Raw genomic sequence first — 14,850 nt, forward strand, 5'->3', positions numbered from 1 at the left:
GAAAAGCGATTGGCCTTCCAGCGGTTAAGAAAGTCTGCACTACATTGCTGTGTGCCCCTTTGTACAAATAAGTCCCATTATAATCGGGAGATAAGGTTCCATTCATTTCCTATTGATGCTGAGGTAAATGCTCAGTGGCTGATCAAGGTCCGTAGGGACAATTTCAGCCCCACAACAAATACCCGTGTGTGTAGTAGACATTTTCGACCAGGAGACTTATTGGTCACAGCTGGAGGACTGAACAGAGTAAAGAAAGGAGCTACACCTGTTCTCTTTGCCTGGAATAACTACGAGCTACCAAGACGTAATGTTTGGGAGCGTCAGCCGAGGGCAGAGAGTCCCACCCCGGACTTGACAGCTGAGTACGAGGTGGAAACACTTGCGCCGCCGGATCATGACTATTCTGTAAATCCAGCGACGGCAGTGATGGCAAATCAGGTGGCCGACGAGAACGAAGCCTTGAAAATCCAGGTTAGGGAGCTCCAACACCAGCTGGAAGTGTTACAACTGAGATCTCGTTTCGGGATACAACGCCTGGCAGGGTCAGACGAGGACATTCGTTTCTACACCAGGTTTGTTTATAAGGCTATCAGGATGTTGTTATGGCCACTAGTTTGATAAACACTTTTCATTTGGGGAGGCTAATTTAAGAAACAAAACTATGTCTAACATGAACAATATTACATTCTTAGATTTGCCACATACAAGCATTTCCTCGCCTTTTGGAAATTGGTGGAGCCTGCAGCCAACACCAAGATGGTGCGGATCACCAATGCCAAGGCATCCTCTGCCAGCAGCTCGGATTCCTCTCAACCATCAACAACGGTAAGCAGCATACAAACATGGATGTATATTAATAATTATGCACGCTGCACACAGCTATACCACAGTTTAACAAGTGCATCACATCACTCACAAAACACACACACACACACACACACACACACACACACACACACACACACACACACACACACACACACACACACATACACACACACACACACACACACACACACACACACACACACACACACACACACACACACACACACACACACACAGAGAACAACACAGAACAACAAACCCCAGGAAAATGTGTTACAACTGTACCCGGTCTCCCCTATAACAGTATCTACAGTATGCCTTACACTTATTTGTTTTCACAGAAACTTCCACCCATAGATGAGCTGCTGCTGTTCCTCATGCACCTATCAGTGGGCCTACATCTGAGGGATCTAAGAGAACGGTTTGGCATTCACCGCACCACAGTCAGCAGAATTATTTCCACCTGGACACACTTCCTCTACCAACTGCTTGGAAGCAAACGTCTATGGATCCCAAGCTCACCTTCCACCAGAGTTTTCAGCTTTCCCTGACACACAAGTGGTGCTTGACTGCACTGAAGTATTCTGCCAGACTCCATCATCTCTCCTGCTGCAGAGTGAGGTGTTTTCTACATACAAGTCGCATGCTACATTCAAGGCCATGATCGGCATGGCACCACATGGTGCCATTACATTTGTGTCTGGCCTGTATACAGGATCTATGAGTGACAGGGAGATCTTCAAGCTGTCTGGCATCGTGAGCCTGCTCACACCAGACATGGCGATAATGGTCGACAAAGGGTTCCTTGTGGACAATCTGGTCGAGTGTAAAGTGTACCGGCCTGCCTTTCTGCACAAAAAAAACCAAATGAGCAGGGAGGATGTCAGGCAGACTCAATCCATTGCACGTCTGAGGGTCCATGTGGAGAGGTGCATCAGAAGAGTCAAAGAGAACAAACTATTTGACAAAGCCATACCACTGTCTGTGTGTGGAAGCATTGAGAAGCTCTTCAATGTGGCTTGCTTCCTGGTCAACTACCAGAACGGACCGCTGGTAAAAGCATGGGCAAGCCTGGGCAGCAATTAGTGATGGGAATTATGGCTCTTTGAAGGGAAAATAAGCGAAATAATCACCAGGATAATGATTGACTGTATTGCCAGACCTAATGTCAATAATCTTCTTTGTACTACTTTGAATTTACCCTCTGTATGTGTTAAGTAAATAAAGTTGTCTTGGCTTGAAAGAAATTCACGCAACTCTTTATATTAGATACTGTGTTTTTAAGTAGCGATGGAGATGATTTGTTGACCCTGCTTTAAAGGATAGTTTGACTTTACAAATGGTGCGCTTTATCACTGCCTGGGTTTTGGTCGAAGTGCATCCAAATACTGCTGCGTTTGGCTCATTTTCCATTTTTCATTTTCAAAAGAATCCGCTATAATGAATATAACTAATATATATATATATATATATATATTATATATAACTAATGAATTATAACCTCAAAACAAATGCACACAAAAATAACATAGGACAATACATAATATAATAAATCCACAATATGATAACATGATGTAGTGTGGTACACTCATGTTTCATTTCATTTCAAACCTTTATTTATTCAGATTGGTCCCTTGAGATCATAGATCTCTTTTACAAGGGAGACCTGCAGCAATTTAAGTTCCACATGAAACATAAAACAACATAAAAACAAACAATAGAGGATATCATACAACATATTTACATACTTATCAACATTTACAAATACCCGTTTCAGAAAGCATTTCACTTAGACGTGCTTTAAAAACATTCAGAGAAATAAAATTGCTCAATTTCAATTGTAGCTGTAGACTGTTCCAATATCTATCAGTAACTATATCGCTATCTGTATGCTATGTATCTTGCTATCTCTCTCTCTCTCTCTCTCTCTCTCTCTCTCTCTCTCTCTCTCTCTCTCTCTATCTATCGTATGTATATCGCTAACTCCCCAAACAACTCCACACCGAAGACCGGAAGTACTCAGGCTCACACCCAGCCACCGGAAGTTGATAGACGCCATCTTGTGCAACTAGCCTATTCATGCCGTTTTATTTTTTTTAACGTTGAAATGACAAGTGCAACAGGTGAAGATGAAGTTGTTGCGGAATTGTTGTGAGTACCCTTTTCAAGACGACAATTCAGTGAAAAGACGGACATTATAATGCTGCGGAGGGGGGGGGGGGGGGGGGCGGCGGCGGCGGGGGATGTGTGTGTCTACAGAAGGTCCAGTTGTGATAGACATGGTTCGCCACTGGCTAAACTAGAAACTAGAAAACAGAATTACTTATCAGGTCAAAAGGTCAAAGGTTTGAATAAACCATTTATTACCTTTGACAATGTTTTGTTTTAGTGTTAACTCAGTCTTTTAAATATTTTTGATGCCGACTGAACCTAATGGCTTCCCTCGTGCTGTTTGTCAGCACCACCTCTACAGTCGTCCTTCATCCCAGCTGTCTGAACTGGAAGCTGTGCTCTCTGAGTGCTGACTCAGTTGGCTGAACAGCATCCATCCTCTGAAACTCAATGGGACGTAACTTGCTTTAAGATGGTTCTGTAATAGTGTTCCCAACCTAAATGATGGCACACAGTCCATCTGTAGACAGGTTGGCACCACATTAGCAAACCACCAAATCCCTTCCGCAAATGATGTTTATAGACATGACGACTGATGTATAATGCAATGGCAATCTCTTTAAAGACAGCTACCAGCCCGTATTCTTTATTCATAGGCGTATGAGTGTGCATTAGTGCTTTTGCATCACAGCATCTCTAACATGATCGACAACACTCCGCTGCATTGGCACTGCCAGCTGATCCCTGCTGGCTCAATTATTTCTCTAAAGCACTGTGCTTGATGCATAACTTGCTACTGTGCCAGAGGGTTCTGTTTTTTAATTGTGTTGGAAATACCACTGTAGAATCCCCACCATGAATACAGAAGTAAGATCACAGGGACTGCTGTTTGTTTTATAAATGGACGCTTTCAAGTTTCTCGATCATTCTGGTGATTCTGTTTAGGGATAAACATTTGTGATAAAGGAAATACTGCACTGCAAACAGATCAGACTTAATCTCCCCAAAGTTGCTTGTTGTTATTCAGAGATGAAAAAGCCATGATTAGCATGACTGTGTTTTTTTTCCCCAGTGAATTCACGTCATTGTAGATAATAATAATAAATAATAATAATAAATAATAATAACTTTATTTATATAGCACCTTTCATACAGGGGATTGCAGTTCAAAGTGCTTTACATCATTAAGAAATAAGACATAAAATCAGTGTAAAACAAGCAGCAAGAGCAAAGCATAAAGTGGGATAAAATAATTAAAAATAAAAACATGGAGAATAAAACATAGAGAAATAGTGCAGTATAATAGTGTAAAATCAGTAAAATGCTTTGGTAAAGAGATAGGCATTTTTAAAAGGCAGCTTAAAACGTATTGCCTTCCCTAATATTGTTGGGTAACGTGTTCCAGTTTTGGGGCGTAGTTTACAAAGGCTGCTTCACCGATCTTCTTATGACTCTTTCTGGTGACCTCTAATAGACCTGCATCTGATGATCGCAGTGTTCTGGCGGGTGTGTAGTTTATTAGAGAGTCAGCAATGTAGCTGGGTCCTTGTCCATTTAGAGCTTTGTATGTGAGGAGAAGCACCTTAAAATCAATTCTAAAAGTTACAGGAAGCCAGTGTAGAGTAGCTAAGACAGGACTAATGTGTTCCCTCCTTTTGGTAGTCGTTAGTAGTCTAGCTGCAGAGTTTTGAATGAGCTGGAGTGTTCCAATAGCTTTCTTGGGGAGACCAGTGAATAGATAGTTATAGATGGTCGTATAACGTATAACCGTCTATTCAGTTTGCAACATAAGACTTTGATTTCCTTGTCTATTAGTCTCATTTACTACACATTGAAAAGTGCTATGTTCTGTAGTCGCCCCACAGGCTCAGCAGACACTAGGCTAACAGGTGAAACCCCCCCGCAATCCAGAATCTTTTTTCCAATACATTTCAGTAATTACACAGCAAAATTGATTAAGTGTTAATCTAACTCTTATAGAGTTAAAATCAACACTTACTTGGTGTTTATATAATCCTCACCAATTGGGAGTTAAAGTTACACTTTGGAAAGTGTTAATATTTTAACTCTTTAATAGTGTTAATTATCTAACACTGAGTGTTGTTTTATAACCATTTTTAACACTAAATGGTGTTATTGCTTTACAATGGGAGTGTTGATTTATATAATTTAGAAAGTTGTTCAATTACACAGGAAAGTGTATTTTTAACACTAAATTGTGTTATTCCCCTGCACTGTGAGTGTTCATTTTGAACCTTCATTGTTTTATATCTGAAATGGTATTATTTTACAATATTAATCTATGCACTGTACACAAATAATTGTTACTATAAGAAAAACACAACCTCTATAGGTTAAATCTATTAGCTCTATTTACATTTAGATACATTTGTTGACTTCCACAAGACTTAAGAATATTTAATAAATCATTACAAACTCTCAATGTTGTCCTTTTTTATTCAAAATTACAGTATCTGCACTTAACAGGCGTCGTAAACATGTTACAGATAATGTATCTCTCAACTCTATCCAGCACAGCATAATGCACATTTAGTTTTTCAAAAGAAACAACTGACAACTGGTCAGGACATGTGACAAACAGAGGACTAGTTTATGTACACAACTATACAGTATATGCACATTTAAAAATAAAACAAAGGCACGGCATATTCACTCTCATCTCCACCATAAGCACTTTGTAAGTCGAAGGGCTTATATATGACAAGGCTTTCTGCTTTGATTACATCTTCTTCATCACTTTCAAATACTTTGTAGGCATGAAAATGTTCACTAAAATGGTCAACCACAAGCTTTTTCACAGGGAAGTAGATAGCACTATCAACTAAAAGGACCTTGTTTATTTTACCTCAATGCAAATGAATAGTCCTGTCCTGTACTCTGTCCCACTGATTGTAACCCAGTTAGTAGAGAAGATTTCTTTTAGTACAGCAGCATGCAGAGCTTGAGAAAACCTCTCACTATCCTCATCCGAATTAAATGGTTTCAGTGGTCCATATGCAATATGGTTTAAAGGTGATGTATCCCAATGACATCCTATGGACATTTGATGTTTTTTGGCAAGTGATTTGGTAATGTTTTTGAAGTTTTTTAGAGTGTTTTTGAAGACTTTGTGTTTTGCTTCAAATCTCATGCTCCACATACGTATGTACCAGGGGTCCTATTGTTCTAATACAAGCTGGATAGTGTACAACGATCTACGACCATCTTGGGTACAAACCAACTTAAACCTGCTGCTAGGATAGAAACTGTGATCCATTCTTAAATGGCTTACCAAGGACTGGCAAGTCTTGTGTACAGCTTGACATATGAAACACTTGTACATGTTTTGATCCTAGTTCAAGAGTTTTGCCCGCAACTCACGGATTCTGGGAGACTCATCTGTTGTGTTGATGTCGATGTTGTATACTGTTGTCTGGACAAATGTGAACAGCGGGACCAACGACTCCTCGTAGGACAGGTTGAACACATAGTGAGATTTGAACAGTTCGTCAAAAGCACCCAATGAGCTGGTGGCTTGGCATGGGATGAGCTGTTTGTCGATTACAATGTAGAAGGGGTCAATCCGGTTCCGGGTTCGGCCAGCAGCAAGGATGTACGGTTGTTGACCCTTTCTTCCCCGCAGGTGCTCATCGATGCTGCAGCACGACTGAAAAACAGAAAAACAACATGAACACCGTAAAGTAAAAGTTTGGATAGTTATCCAGCAACGTTAAAATGTTCAGTTTAGATTTCGCCTCCCTTTTCTTGCTGGGGGAAGAAAATATGAGACATGCATACCTTGTGGAAGTGGACCATTTTGTCCACTGCATCACTGGGACTGATCTTGGTCCTCTTCCGTCCAGCAGTGGGTGGCAAGAGGTAGAGGAGCAGCAGCAGACAAGCAATGTCACTGTCCCAGCCTATCAGGAGGAGAAATCAGACAACACAATGTCAGTGTCTACCTCAAAATGCACAAAGTAAAGAGCACTAGCTATTTGGCATATAACCAAGACTGCCTGCAGCTTACTGGTGTCATCGTTCTCTGCAAGTGTCTCAGCAGCGTTCAGAAGTCGACACAGCTCTGTTGACTGACTCAGGTGTTTGGCTTCTTTGATAATCTTGATCTTGAAAGCAGTGTCCTACTTCTCAAACATCTTGCAGGCTGTTTCAGTACCAAACAGCAGCAGGAGGTCTTGAGTTAGCTGTTGATTATACACATATTCAAATATATTAAGCATTTCATTGCTTTCAACCAACCAAATTAAATATTAGAGTTTAAAGACTGGACTTTAAATTAGTCAAATGTAAAGCTCACCAGTCCTTTGACATCTAAAAAACGTGGAAAGGTTTTAAAGACATCTGCAGTTCGCTGTGGGTCACGCACTAAGTCCTGGCGATGTTGTAACGTTATCTTCATCTTCTCCAACACACTTGCTTCATCGGGAGAGTGAAAAAGAAAGGATAACGCCTCCCTGCAAGCATCACCATCAAGCTGATGAGGCACTGTGGGTGCTGATCTTGGGCGGTTCGGTCCTTGTGCTTGAGGCACTGTGGCTGGCACAGCCTGTTGACTGCGTGTTGCCCGATTCTTTCTGGACATGGTCCTGAGGCGCCATGATAAATATCCTGTGTTTTTTCCCCCATTGTAGAAATGCTCCTGTTAAGACATTTTCAAAAATATTAGAAAGGTCTATCAATCATTTATCTTTAAGTTTTTCTGCAACATCATTACTAACTTCATGGTCAATTCAAATGTTGTAGCATAGTATGGCGTGCATTTTTTAGATCAGTATTAAAGAAACCAAAGTAACTCAATCATATAAACTTGAGTCCAAAGCTGCGTGTAAAAAAAAGGTTTAAACTTACATAGCCTTTTCGAGAAAAGGGATCTTTCAGGGACGGAAAGAGACTAATGATACCCAGGGCATACTTCTCCTTCTGTTTACGGGAAGGAATCCTCCTTTGAGCAAAGACAAAACTAAATCAAAATGCCCCAGTAATGTTGCAAGCTCCACACCTAAGTTCCTTCAATGCCACACGTTTAGAACATCCATTACCATACTTCTTAACAAACCATTTTAGTTTTTTTTAAGAACAATGCGTTTCAGAAATACTTACCCATGCATTTCAGTCATATGGCTAGCCAATATGTTGACAAGCTGTCTCCGAGTGCTGTGCTTCAGTGAATTTTCTGACTTGTACTCTTCCAGGACATCATCACCTCCAGGTTTCTTAAGCAGAGCACTTTCTACCATCTGCTCACACAAGAGATATAATTAAGTGTATATTTTGGTCTTCCAGGATAAAATCATTAGAACAACAACAACGTATAAAATGTTTCTGTTCAGACCGAGGGTAATAAAATAAGGTTTTTGGTGAAATGTAAATAAAAGGTAGAACCTATTTGATAATACAGTAGGTTGTACCAAAAGCCAAACTAAGCCAGCCTGGTTTCAACTACCGACTAACTCATTCACCATTTATATATTTAAAAAAAGTCAGATTTGTAGGAATCTCAGTATACTAAGACACTTTTACTTCTTGAGTCTTGGAAATGACAGTACCTCTTTTGCAGCCTCCGACTCAGAAACCTCTGTGGTAGACGTGTTCATGACTTCAAAGCTGGACACATTTCGGCATGTGGGAGCCCCCCATTCTCTTTGACTGGAGAGGTCATTATCACTTGAAGGTGACATGGTATCCGTGAGGGAAGATGGTGTTGAATGATCTGAAGGAGAAAAAAACTTTGAAACAAGGAAATCTGCTATTGGTGGTGGTAAAGTCAGTAGAGGAGATAACATGTGATATAGCGATGATTTCAAATAAAAAGAGTGAGCGTTAAAAAAATGGTTTTGCAAAACCAAATTTGCAAGTGGATGCTGCTCCTTATGCTGAAATATTGTTTCTTTGGTCATCTATTTTGTCACAGTAGTCAGTCAGGGACATAAAATGGGTTCTAGTTCCACAAATACAATGTGTGCAGCATAAAAACCTGAAACCTACCTTCACCTGAAATGCTGCTACATACTGTCAGGCAAAAGTCAGGATTGGCCTCTATCAATTCATGAAGCATCTGTTCATCCATTGATGGCAATATGTTTGTTGAAACAACAAACTCACCTTGTTTAACACAAACATGGGACAATCAAAACCCAACCTACATTGTATTAATTGTTTTGGCAAGTGGATGCTGACCTATTGGTTGCAAGCATTGTTTCTGAGTTAATCTACCTAGTAACGATCAGACAGTATAGGACATAAAGGAGTCTAATCTTTACACGTTTGTGCAGCAGATTATGCAGATAAGCTTACCTTCACCGAGAAGCTGTCACCTACTGTCAGGCATAAATCCGGATTGGCCTCCACCAGTTCAAGAAGGATGTCTTCTTCCACTGCTGTGTCAGTTTCATCAAAGATTTGAAGTTCAGCCGCATCAGAAAGCCCAAACTTGCTTTTGACTATAGGAAGATTAGCGTGACACCAGAGAAAAATACAAGAGGCAGGTTTTTAACTGTACATATTATGAATGACATTTTAATTAATCTAAAGTCATGATTATTATTATAATCAATGTATGCCAAATCTACCCAGCATTCTAAATACTGCATCTTTAAACAAAACTACAAAGCAAGTTAACTGATTTTGGAAATGGTTTCCAAATTAGGAAGCTTATTTTCGAAGTCAAAATAAACTAAGAAAGGCCTGCAGCAAAAATCATATTGTCCCCGCTGGCCAAAGCTAATAAAGTTATCTAAATAATACCACATAAATCCTTTTGCTTCTGCAAAGCTGTACATTTTGTTACACAAGATGGCTACTCACCTTCATTGATGAATTCCAAATAGGTAAACCCCAGATTTAACCTGATGTACTTTTTGGTTCTCTGGTATTTTACCTTCAGCAACATGATGAGTCTTCTTAAAGAAACCACAATAGAGATAATGTTAGCAGTTAACTTTTTTTAGCTGCCACATCTAAAAATCTAAAAGATTCTGTCTGGAACAATATAGCTTCTTTTCTTTTTTTAAATACGCAACCACTTATTTAAGTAGGCTTAGCCTCTTCATGCAGATTTTTGTGATCCAACTGTACATTCATTTGCTGATATAAACCTGATCAGGGGTAGACATTAAGGGTAAAATGCCACTGGCCCTCCGGGCCGGTGGAATTGTATTATCACTGGCTCCACCATTGTAACCACTGGCCCGGAGCATTCGTCCAAAAAAAATCGACTTATAATGAAGAAAATGAACACATTTGTTGCAATAGTAATTTATGCACTAACTACATTACTACTTGTACGACGACATTTGAATCATCAGTTCTTCCTCATTTCCTCAATTGTTCATATTTGGTTATTAAATAATTTTATAATTTTCAAATCATAAATCTAATCGATAGATTATAAAAGGGTTTTAGGACGCGTTAGTGCACCACTAGAAGCCAACTCCAAGCTGGCTGAAACGTTCTCTCCCTCTTCTTCTCATACTCCCTGTAACTCTCCTTTAACTCCTCCGGTGACTTTCTTTTATTTGAAGATTGTTTTTTGCCCGGCGCTAGGCCGGTTACCGCTGGTATTAAAAACATTAATGGCGAATGGTTAGGTGGCGCGATAGTCTGTATTGAAGGAGCGCGCTCCCGCTCACGGGAGCCTGCTCGCGCTCCCGCTCACGGAAGCCTGCTCGCGCTCCGCAGCAAACAGCTGTTTGCTTTTCACCCAACAACGACAACCGACTCACAAAACGCTATGTTGTAGCGTTAATAAACGAAACAACTTAACTAAATTGCAAGTCAAAATACCAATACCACAGGACAATTCTTTTTTTTAAAGCAATATTTTTAGTGGCCCGAGCGAGCAAGTGGAGAGTACGTTATGCTGGCCCGGGGTGTCTAAATAGTGTTTCCGGGCCAGCGGGCCAATTATAATGTCGAGCCCTGCTGATATAAACGTATTAAGACACCTCCTGTCCTCACCACGTGTCTAACTACAGCTAGCTAAGCCAGCTAACGTACGTTAGCTAAACAGCTATGGCTTGATTAGTCTCTCAAATCAGTCTTCTTCTAATTGTTGGCACTTAATTAAATGGGAAAGGTTGGTTAGCTAATTGCCATAGCCAGTGAGCAAGTTAACAAGCTAGTTAAAAAACGGGGCGTTAGCATAGAGCTAGCGATAGCATCGAGCTAGCGTTAGCATAGAGCTAGCTAGCAGCTAGACCATGAGTGGTAAGAACAAGCGAAGACAACGTAAAACGAATATTATTGAAAATTGTAATAACCGTTCCAACATCAGTAGTTATCTATCTTTACCTTAGTCACTCGCGCTGACTGAACTCAATGGCGTTTTTGGAACGTTTTGGCACAGCTGCAACTTATCTCCACCTGATTTCCCGCTTATGGTCATGGCTGCATGAAAATTACACATCACTTTGCGCAATGTAATACTAGTGAGTCATACCAGCAAAAGCCTCCACACTAGCCTTGACACATTTGAGTCACACCCTACATGACGTATATATACTTTTGATACAAAATACATTGAATATACCTGGTCCTTGCCTTTTTGAAATAATGTAGGCTCCCCTTCCAGACAGGTTGTTCTCCGCCACGAGATGAAGAAAAAAGGCGCACTAAAACCGGAAGTGTAATTAACTCCAACTAGAGTGCATGCAATCAACTCCCTTAAAGAACACTGGCCTTTGAGCTTTTTCAGCACTGCAAGTGTTAAAAGAACACCCAAATCAACACTTATCAACTCGAAATAATTGACACTGAAAAATTTACACTATTTCACACCACAGAATTTGCTAGACATTATTTAAAAGTGATATTTACTCTTGTAGCCCCTACAAAGTCAACAGAAAATCAGATAACTTAATTTGCATAATACTTAGCCAAGTGCCTCTAGATGTTTTACATTAGAAAAATAAATGTGCCCTATTTGAAAATACTTTGTATAAACACGCCTTGTTTCCAAAAACAGATTTGGTGGTTGAACAGATAAGGAGTATGACGTCTCTATACACTTCCACTCTGTTAAAAAACCTGGTACGTAATTTTCTCAATATATTTACAGATTTTGTAACATATTTGTAATATGTCCTAACCCATTTGCTGCTTTTTCCATATTATTCACATTATTGGTCACCATTTCTCAAGGCAATGTTAATGAGTTTCTGTCATGGCAGTGTCCTTACAATTGCTTGTTTGTATAAATGGTTGCTAAAGGTATTCCTATTTTGCAGCTGCCTCTTCTCTTTTTTTCTTTGCTATTTTTGAATCCTCACAAAGTGATTTCTTAGAACTGACATTTTACAGTTTCTTCCAGTCTTCTAGGACTGCCAGTGTATGAAGTTCTTATGTGATGTTGTTATGTAGTTTTCAGATTTGACTGCACCACGTCAAAAAGAGACACATGGCTTTTGATATAGGTGGTGGTAGAATTCATGAATAAAGTACAGATACTGGTACCACTCTATCAGTCAGTTGAAATCACAGGCTGGGCACATAAAGACCTGTTTAAGGATTGCATTCAGCCTATTTAATGCACAGTGATCATCTTCACAAAGCGCACACATTTAGCTATTTACCATAACTAGACATAGAAGTCACTGCTTCATAGTTTGTTCAGGTTCTCCCTCTATATCTATCGATATATCTATGTAGAAATAAATGATTTTTGTTTGGTAAATCATTCAGTGGTAATGGCATTGTTGATTAACTACTTTTAATTTGATTTATTTTCTTCTGACATGCAGCTTCTTTATATCAGATATAGCTCTGCGATGTACATTTTGTATTTCACGCAAACTGAAAGTATTGAATTTTGCATCACAAAAATGTTTTGCTCCTAAAACCCAGTTCATGGTTTATATTTCAGTTCAGCACAAAGTGAAAAGCTGTTATGCAAATGTGTGATGTGTTGTGAATTACCTTTTTATTGACTGTAGGAAAATATTTATTTAGGCAAAGTGCCTGTAAAAGGCTATTTGATAGTTAAGTATATTCATAGATTAAAGAGAAAATAAATGTGTATCAGGTGGGAAACACAATTACCAGATATTCTGTATTGTGTGTTATGGTTTTGATTAAAGGCATGACAAAGTTATACCAGAATCTAAAAATCTTCTCTTGATCTTCTATAAATGAGAAAAGCAGTTGAAATACAATCTGACCCTCATCTTGTGTGGATGTGTTTCGGCTGATCTGCTCTTTGTTCTTCCTGTCCAAGATCCAAGCAAATTAAATGAGTCAAACGTTGAGACAAATCTGCCTCTTATTTATTCAATTTATTTTTATTTCCACACAGCTGCATGTTTACAGTGAAATGTAGAGGAAAGCTTATAGGATTTGACAGGCTCCACATACAGTAGAGAACAAAGGGGGGGGGCACTGAGCAGAGCCTGTTTGTGCGCTAGCTCTACAATATTTCACTCAGGAGAGACGTGATGTATGGAATACATGTTTATTATCGGGTCACATTATATAAATGAAACATAATGATGACAGTTTATAACAAGTGAATGAAATGGTGTTTGGCGATTAGGCCCAGGTTTTGTAGGATGTCATTCGGGAAGGGAAGAACCGTTTCCGATGAACCCCCCTGGGTCTAGACACTGGTGGTGGTGATAAGTGGTTAGGTCCGGTTGGAAAGGAGAAGGTTGAGCTTGGCCCTGAGTTGGAAGCAGGAGGCGAAGGGGTGGAGGAGGGTTGCGCGTTGACACCTGGAAGACAGCTGATGGAAAAGGGGAGAGCATATATAGAGGGATTAACAGGTGCGATGATTAGGCTTGTGAATGGAGGGAAGTGATAGGTTAGCTGAGGAGTGGGGAGTGGCGCTCCCTATCCTTTAGTGAAGGGAGCGAGTATTGCCATGACGCGCAATACGAAGTGATAGGTCTTCCTGCCTGAACTTGCGCTGAGCTTCATTTCACTCAGGAGAGACGTGATGTATGGAATACATGTTTATTATCGGGTCACATTATATAAATGAAACATAATGATGACAGTTTATAACAAGTGAATGAAATGGTGTTTGGCGATTAGGCCCAGGTTTTGTAGGATGTCATTCGGGAAGGGAAGAACCGTTTCCGATGAACCCCCAAAAGAAGTGAAGGTATGAAGTACTGAACGTGATGAAATCTTACCTTGTGGGATGCAGTGGAAATCTATGGATGAAAAGAGAGGTTAGTACATGTGGGGATTTAGGCATCCTCCCTGGACGTACAGGGCTTCCTGGACGTACAGGGCATCCTGGACATACAGGGCGTCCTGGACATACAGGGCTTCCCGGACGTACGGGGCATCCCGGACGTACGGGGCATCCCGGACATACGGGGCGTCCCGGACATACGGGGCTTCCCGGACATACGGGGCATCCCGGACGTACGGGGCATCCTGGACATACAGGGCGTCCTGGACATACAGGGCTTCCCGGACGTACGGGGCATCCCGGACGAACGGGGCATCCTGGACGTACAGGGCATCCCGGACGTACGGGGCAACCTGACTTCGCAGGGACACATTTTATACAGACCCGAAGGTTACAACCTGGACGTACAGGGTTAGACATGCAAGGATAAACATGAGCCGCGGGGCGAATATACGTGCTGACATGCTAAGAACCACCACCAGTTATATGGATACGTACCAATTTGAAGGTTGGAGAGACCTTTGGATAGCCAGCACGGCACTGGCGTTCGGACGAATGTAGGATGAGAAGCGGTTGTTGTAGGGAAGAGGAACAATTACCTTGATTGCGGCAGGTTTGCTGCACCTATCCTGAACGAGCCCTGAAATGCTCTTAAGACACCACCACCAGTTATATGCATGTTTACCAGAGGTAAACTGGAGAGATCTTGGATAGCCGGCACGAGCCGATGCCCGGCGAAGAGGGAGATGTAGACAATGTAA

The 14,850-nt window shown here is 40.7% G+C and overlaps 1 protein-coding gene across 12 annotated transcripts; it reads right to left on the reverse strand.

The window, feature by feature from the left end:
• Window positions 1-5,379: 5,379 nt before the first annotated feature.
• Window positions 5,380-11,673, reverse strand: LOC307030357 (uncharacterized protein). Of its 12 annotated transcripts, none has more exons than XM_079666721.1 (9): window positions 11,486-11,673; window positions 9,763-9,854; window positions 8,505-8,668; window positions 8,059-8,195; window positions 7,807-7,900; window positions 7,256-7,597; window positions 6,968-7,142; window positions 6,739-6,860; window positions 5,380-6,607 (listed from the first exon to the last, which is right to left on the reverse strand). In XM_079666721.1, the coding sequence occupies exons 2-7, from the start codon at window positions 9,845-9,847 to the stop codon at window positions 7,080-7,082; spliced, it is 885 nt and encodes a 294-aa protein (XP_079522847.1). In that variant the 5' UTR covers window positions 9,848-9,854; window positions 11,486-11,673; the 3' UTR covers window positions 5,380-6,607; window positions 6,739-6,860; window positions 6,968-7,079. The 12 variants fall into 12 exon arrangements, with proteins under 12 accessions (XP_079522847.1, XP_079522846.1, XP_079522843.1 ...); XM_079666720.1 differs by having other exon boundaries at window positions 9,763-9,857; XM_079666717.1 differs by having other exon boundaries at window positions 11,497-11,672.
• Window positions 11,674-14,850: the final 3,177 nt, after the last annotated feature.

Source organism: Notothenia rossii (genome assembly GCF_949606895.1).
Source record: "Notothenia rossii genome assembly, chromosome: 2".
In the NCBI taxonomy this organism is placed as follows: Eukaryota; Metazoa; Chordata; class Actinopteri; order Perciformes; family Nototheniidae; genus Notothenia; species Notothenia rossii.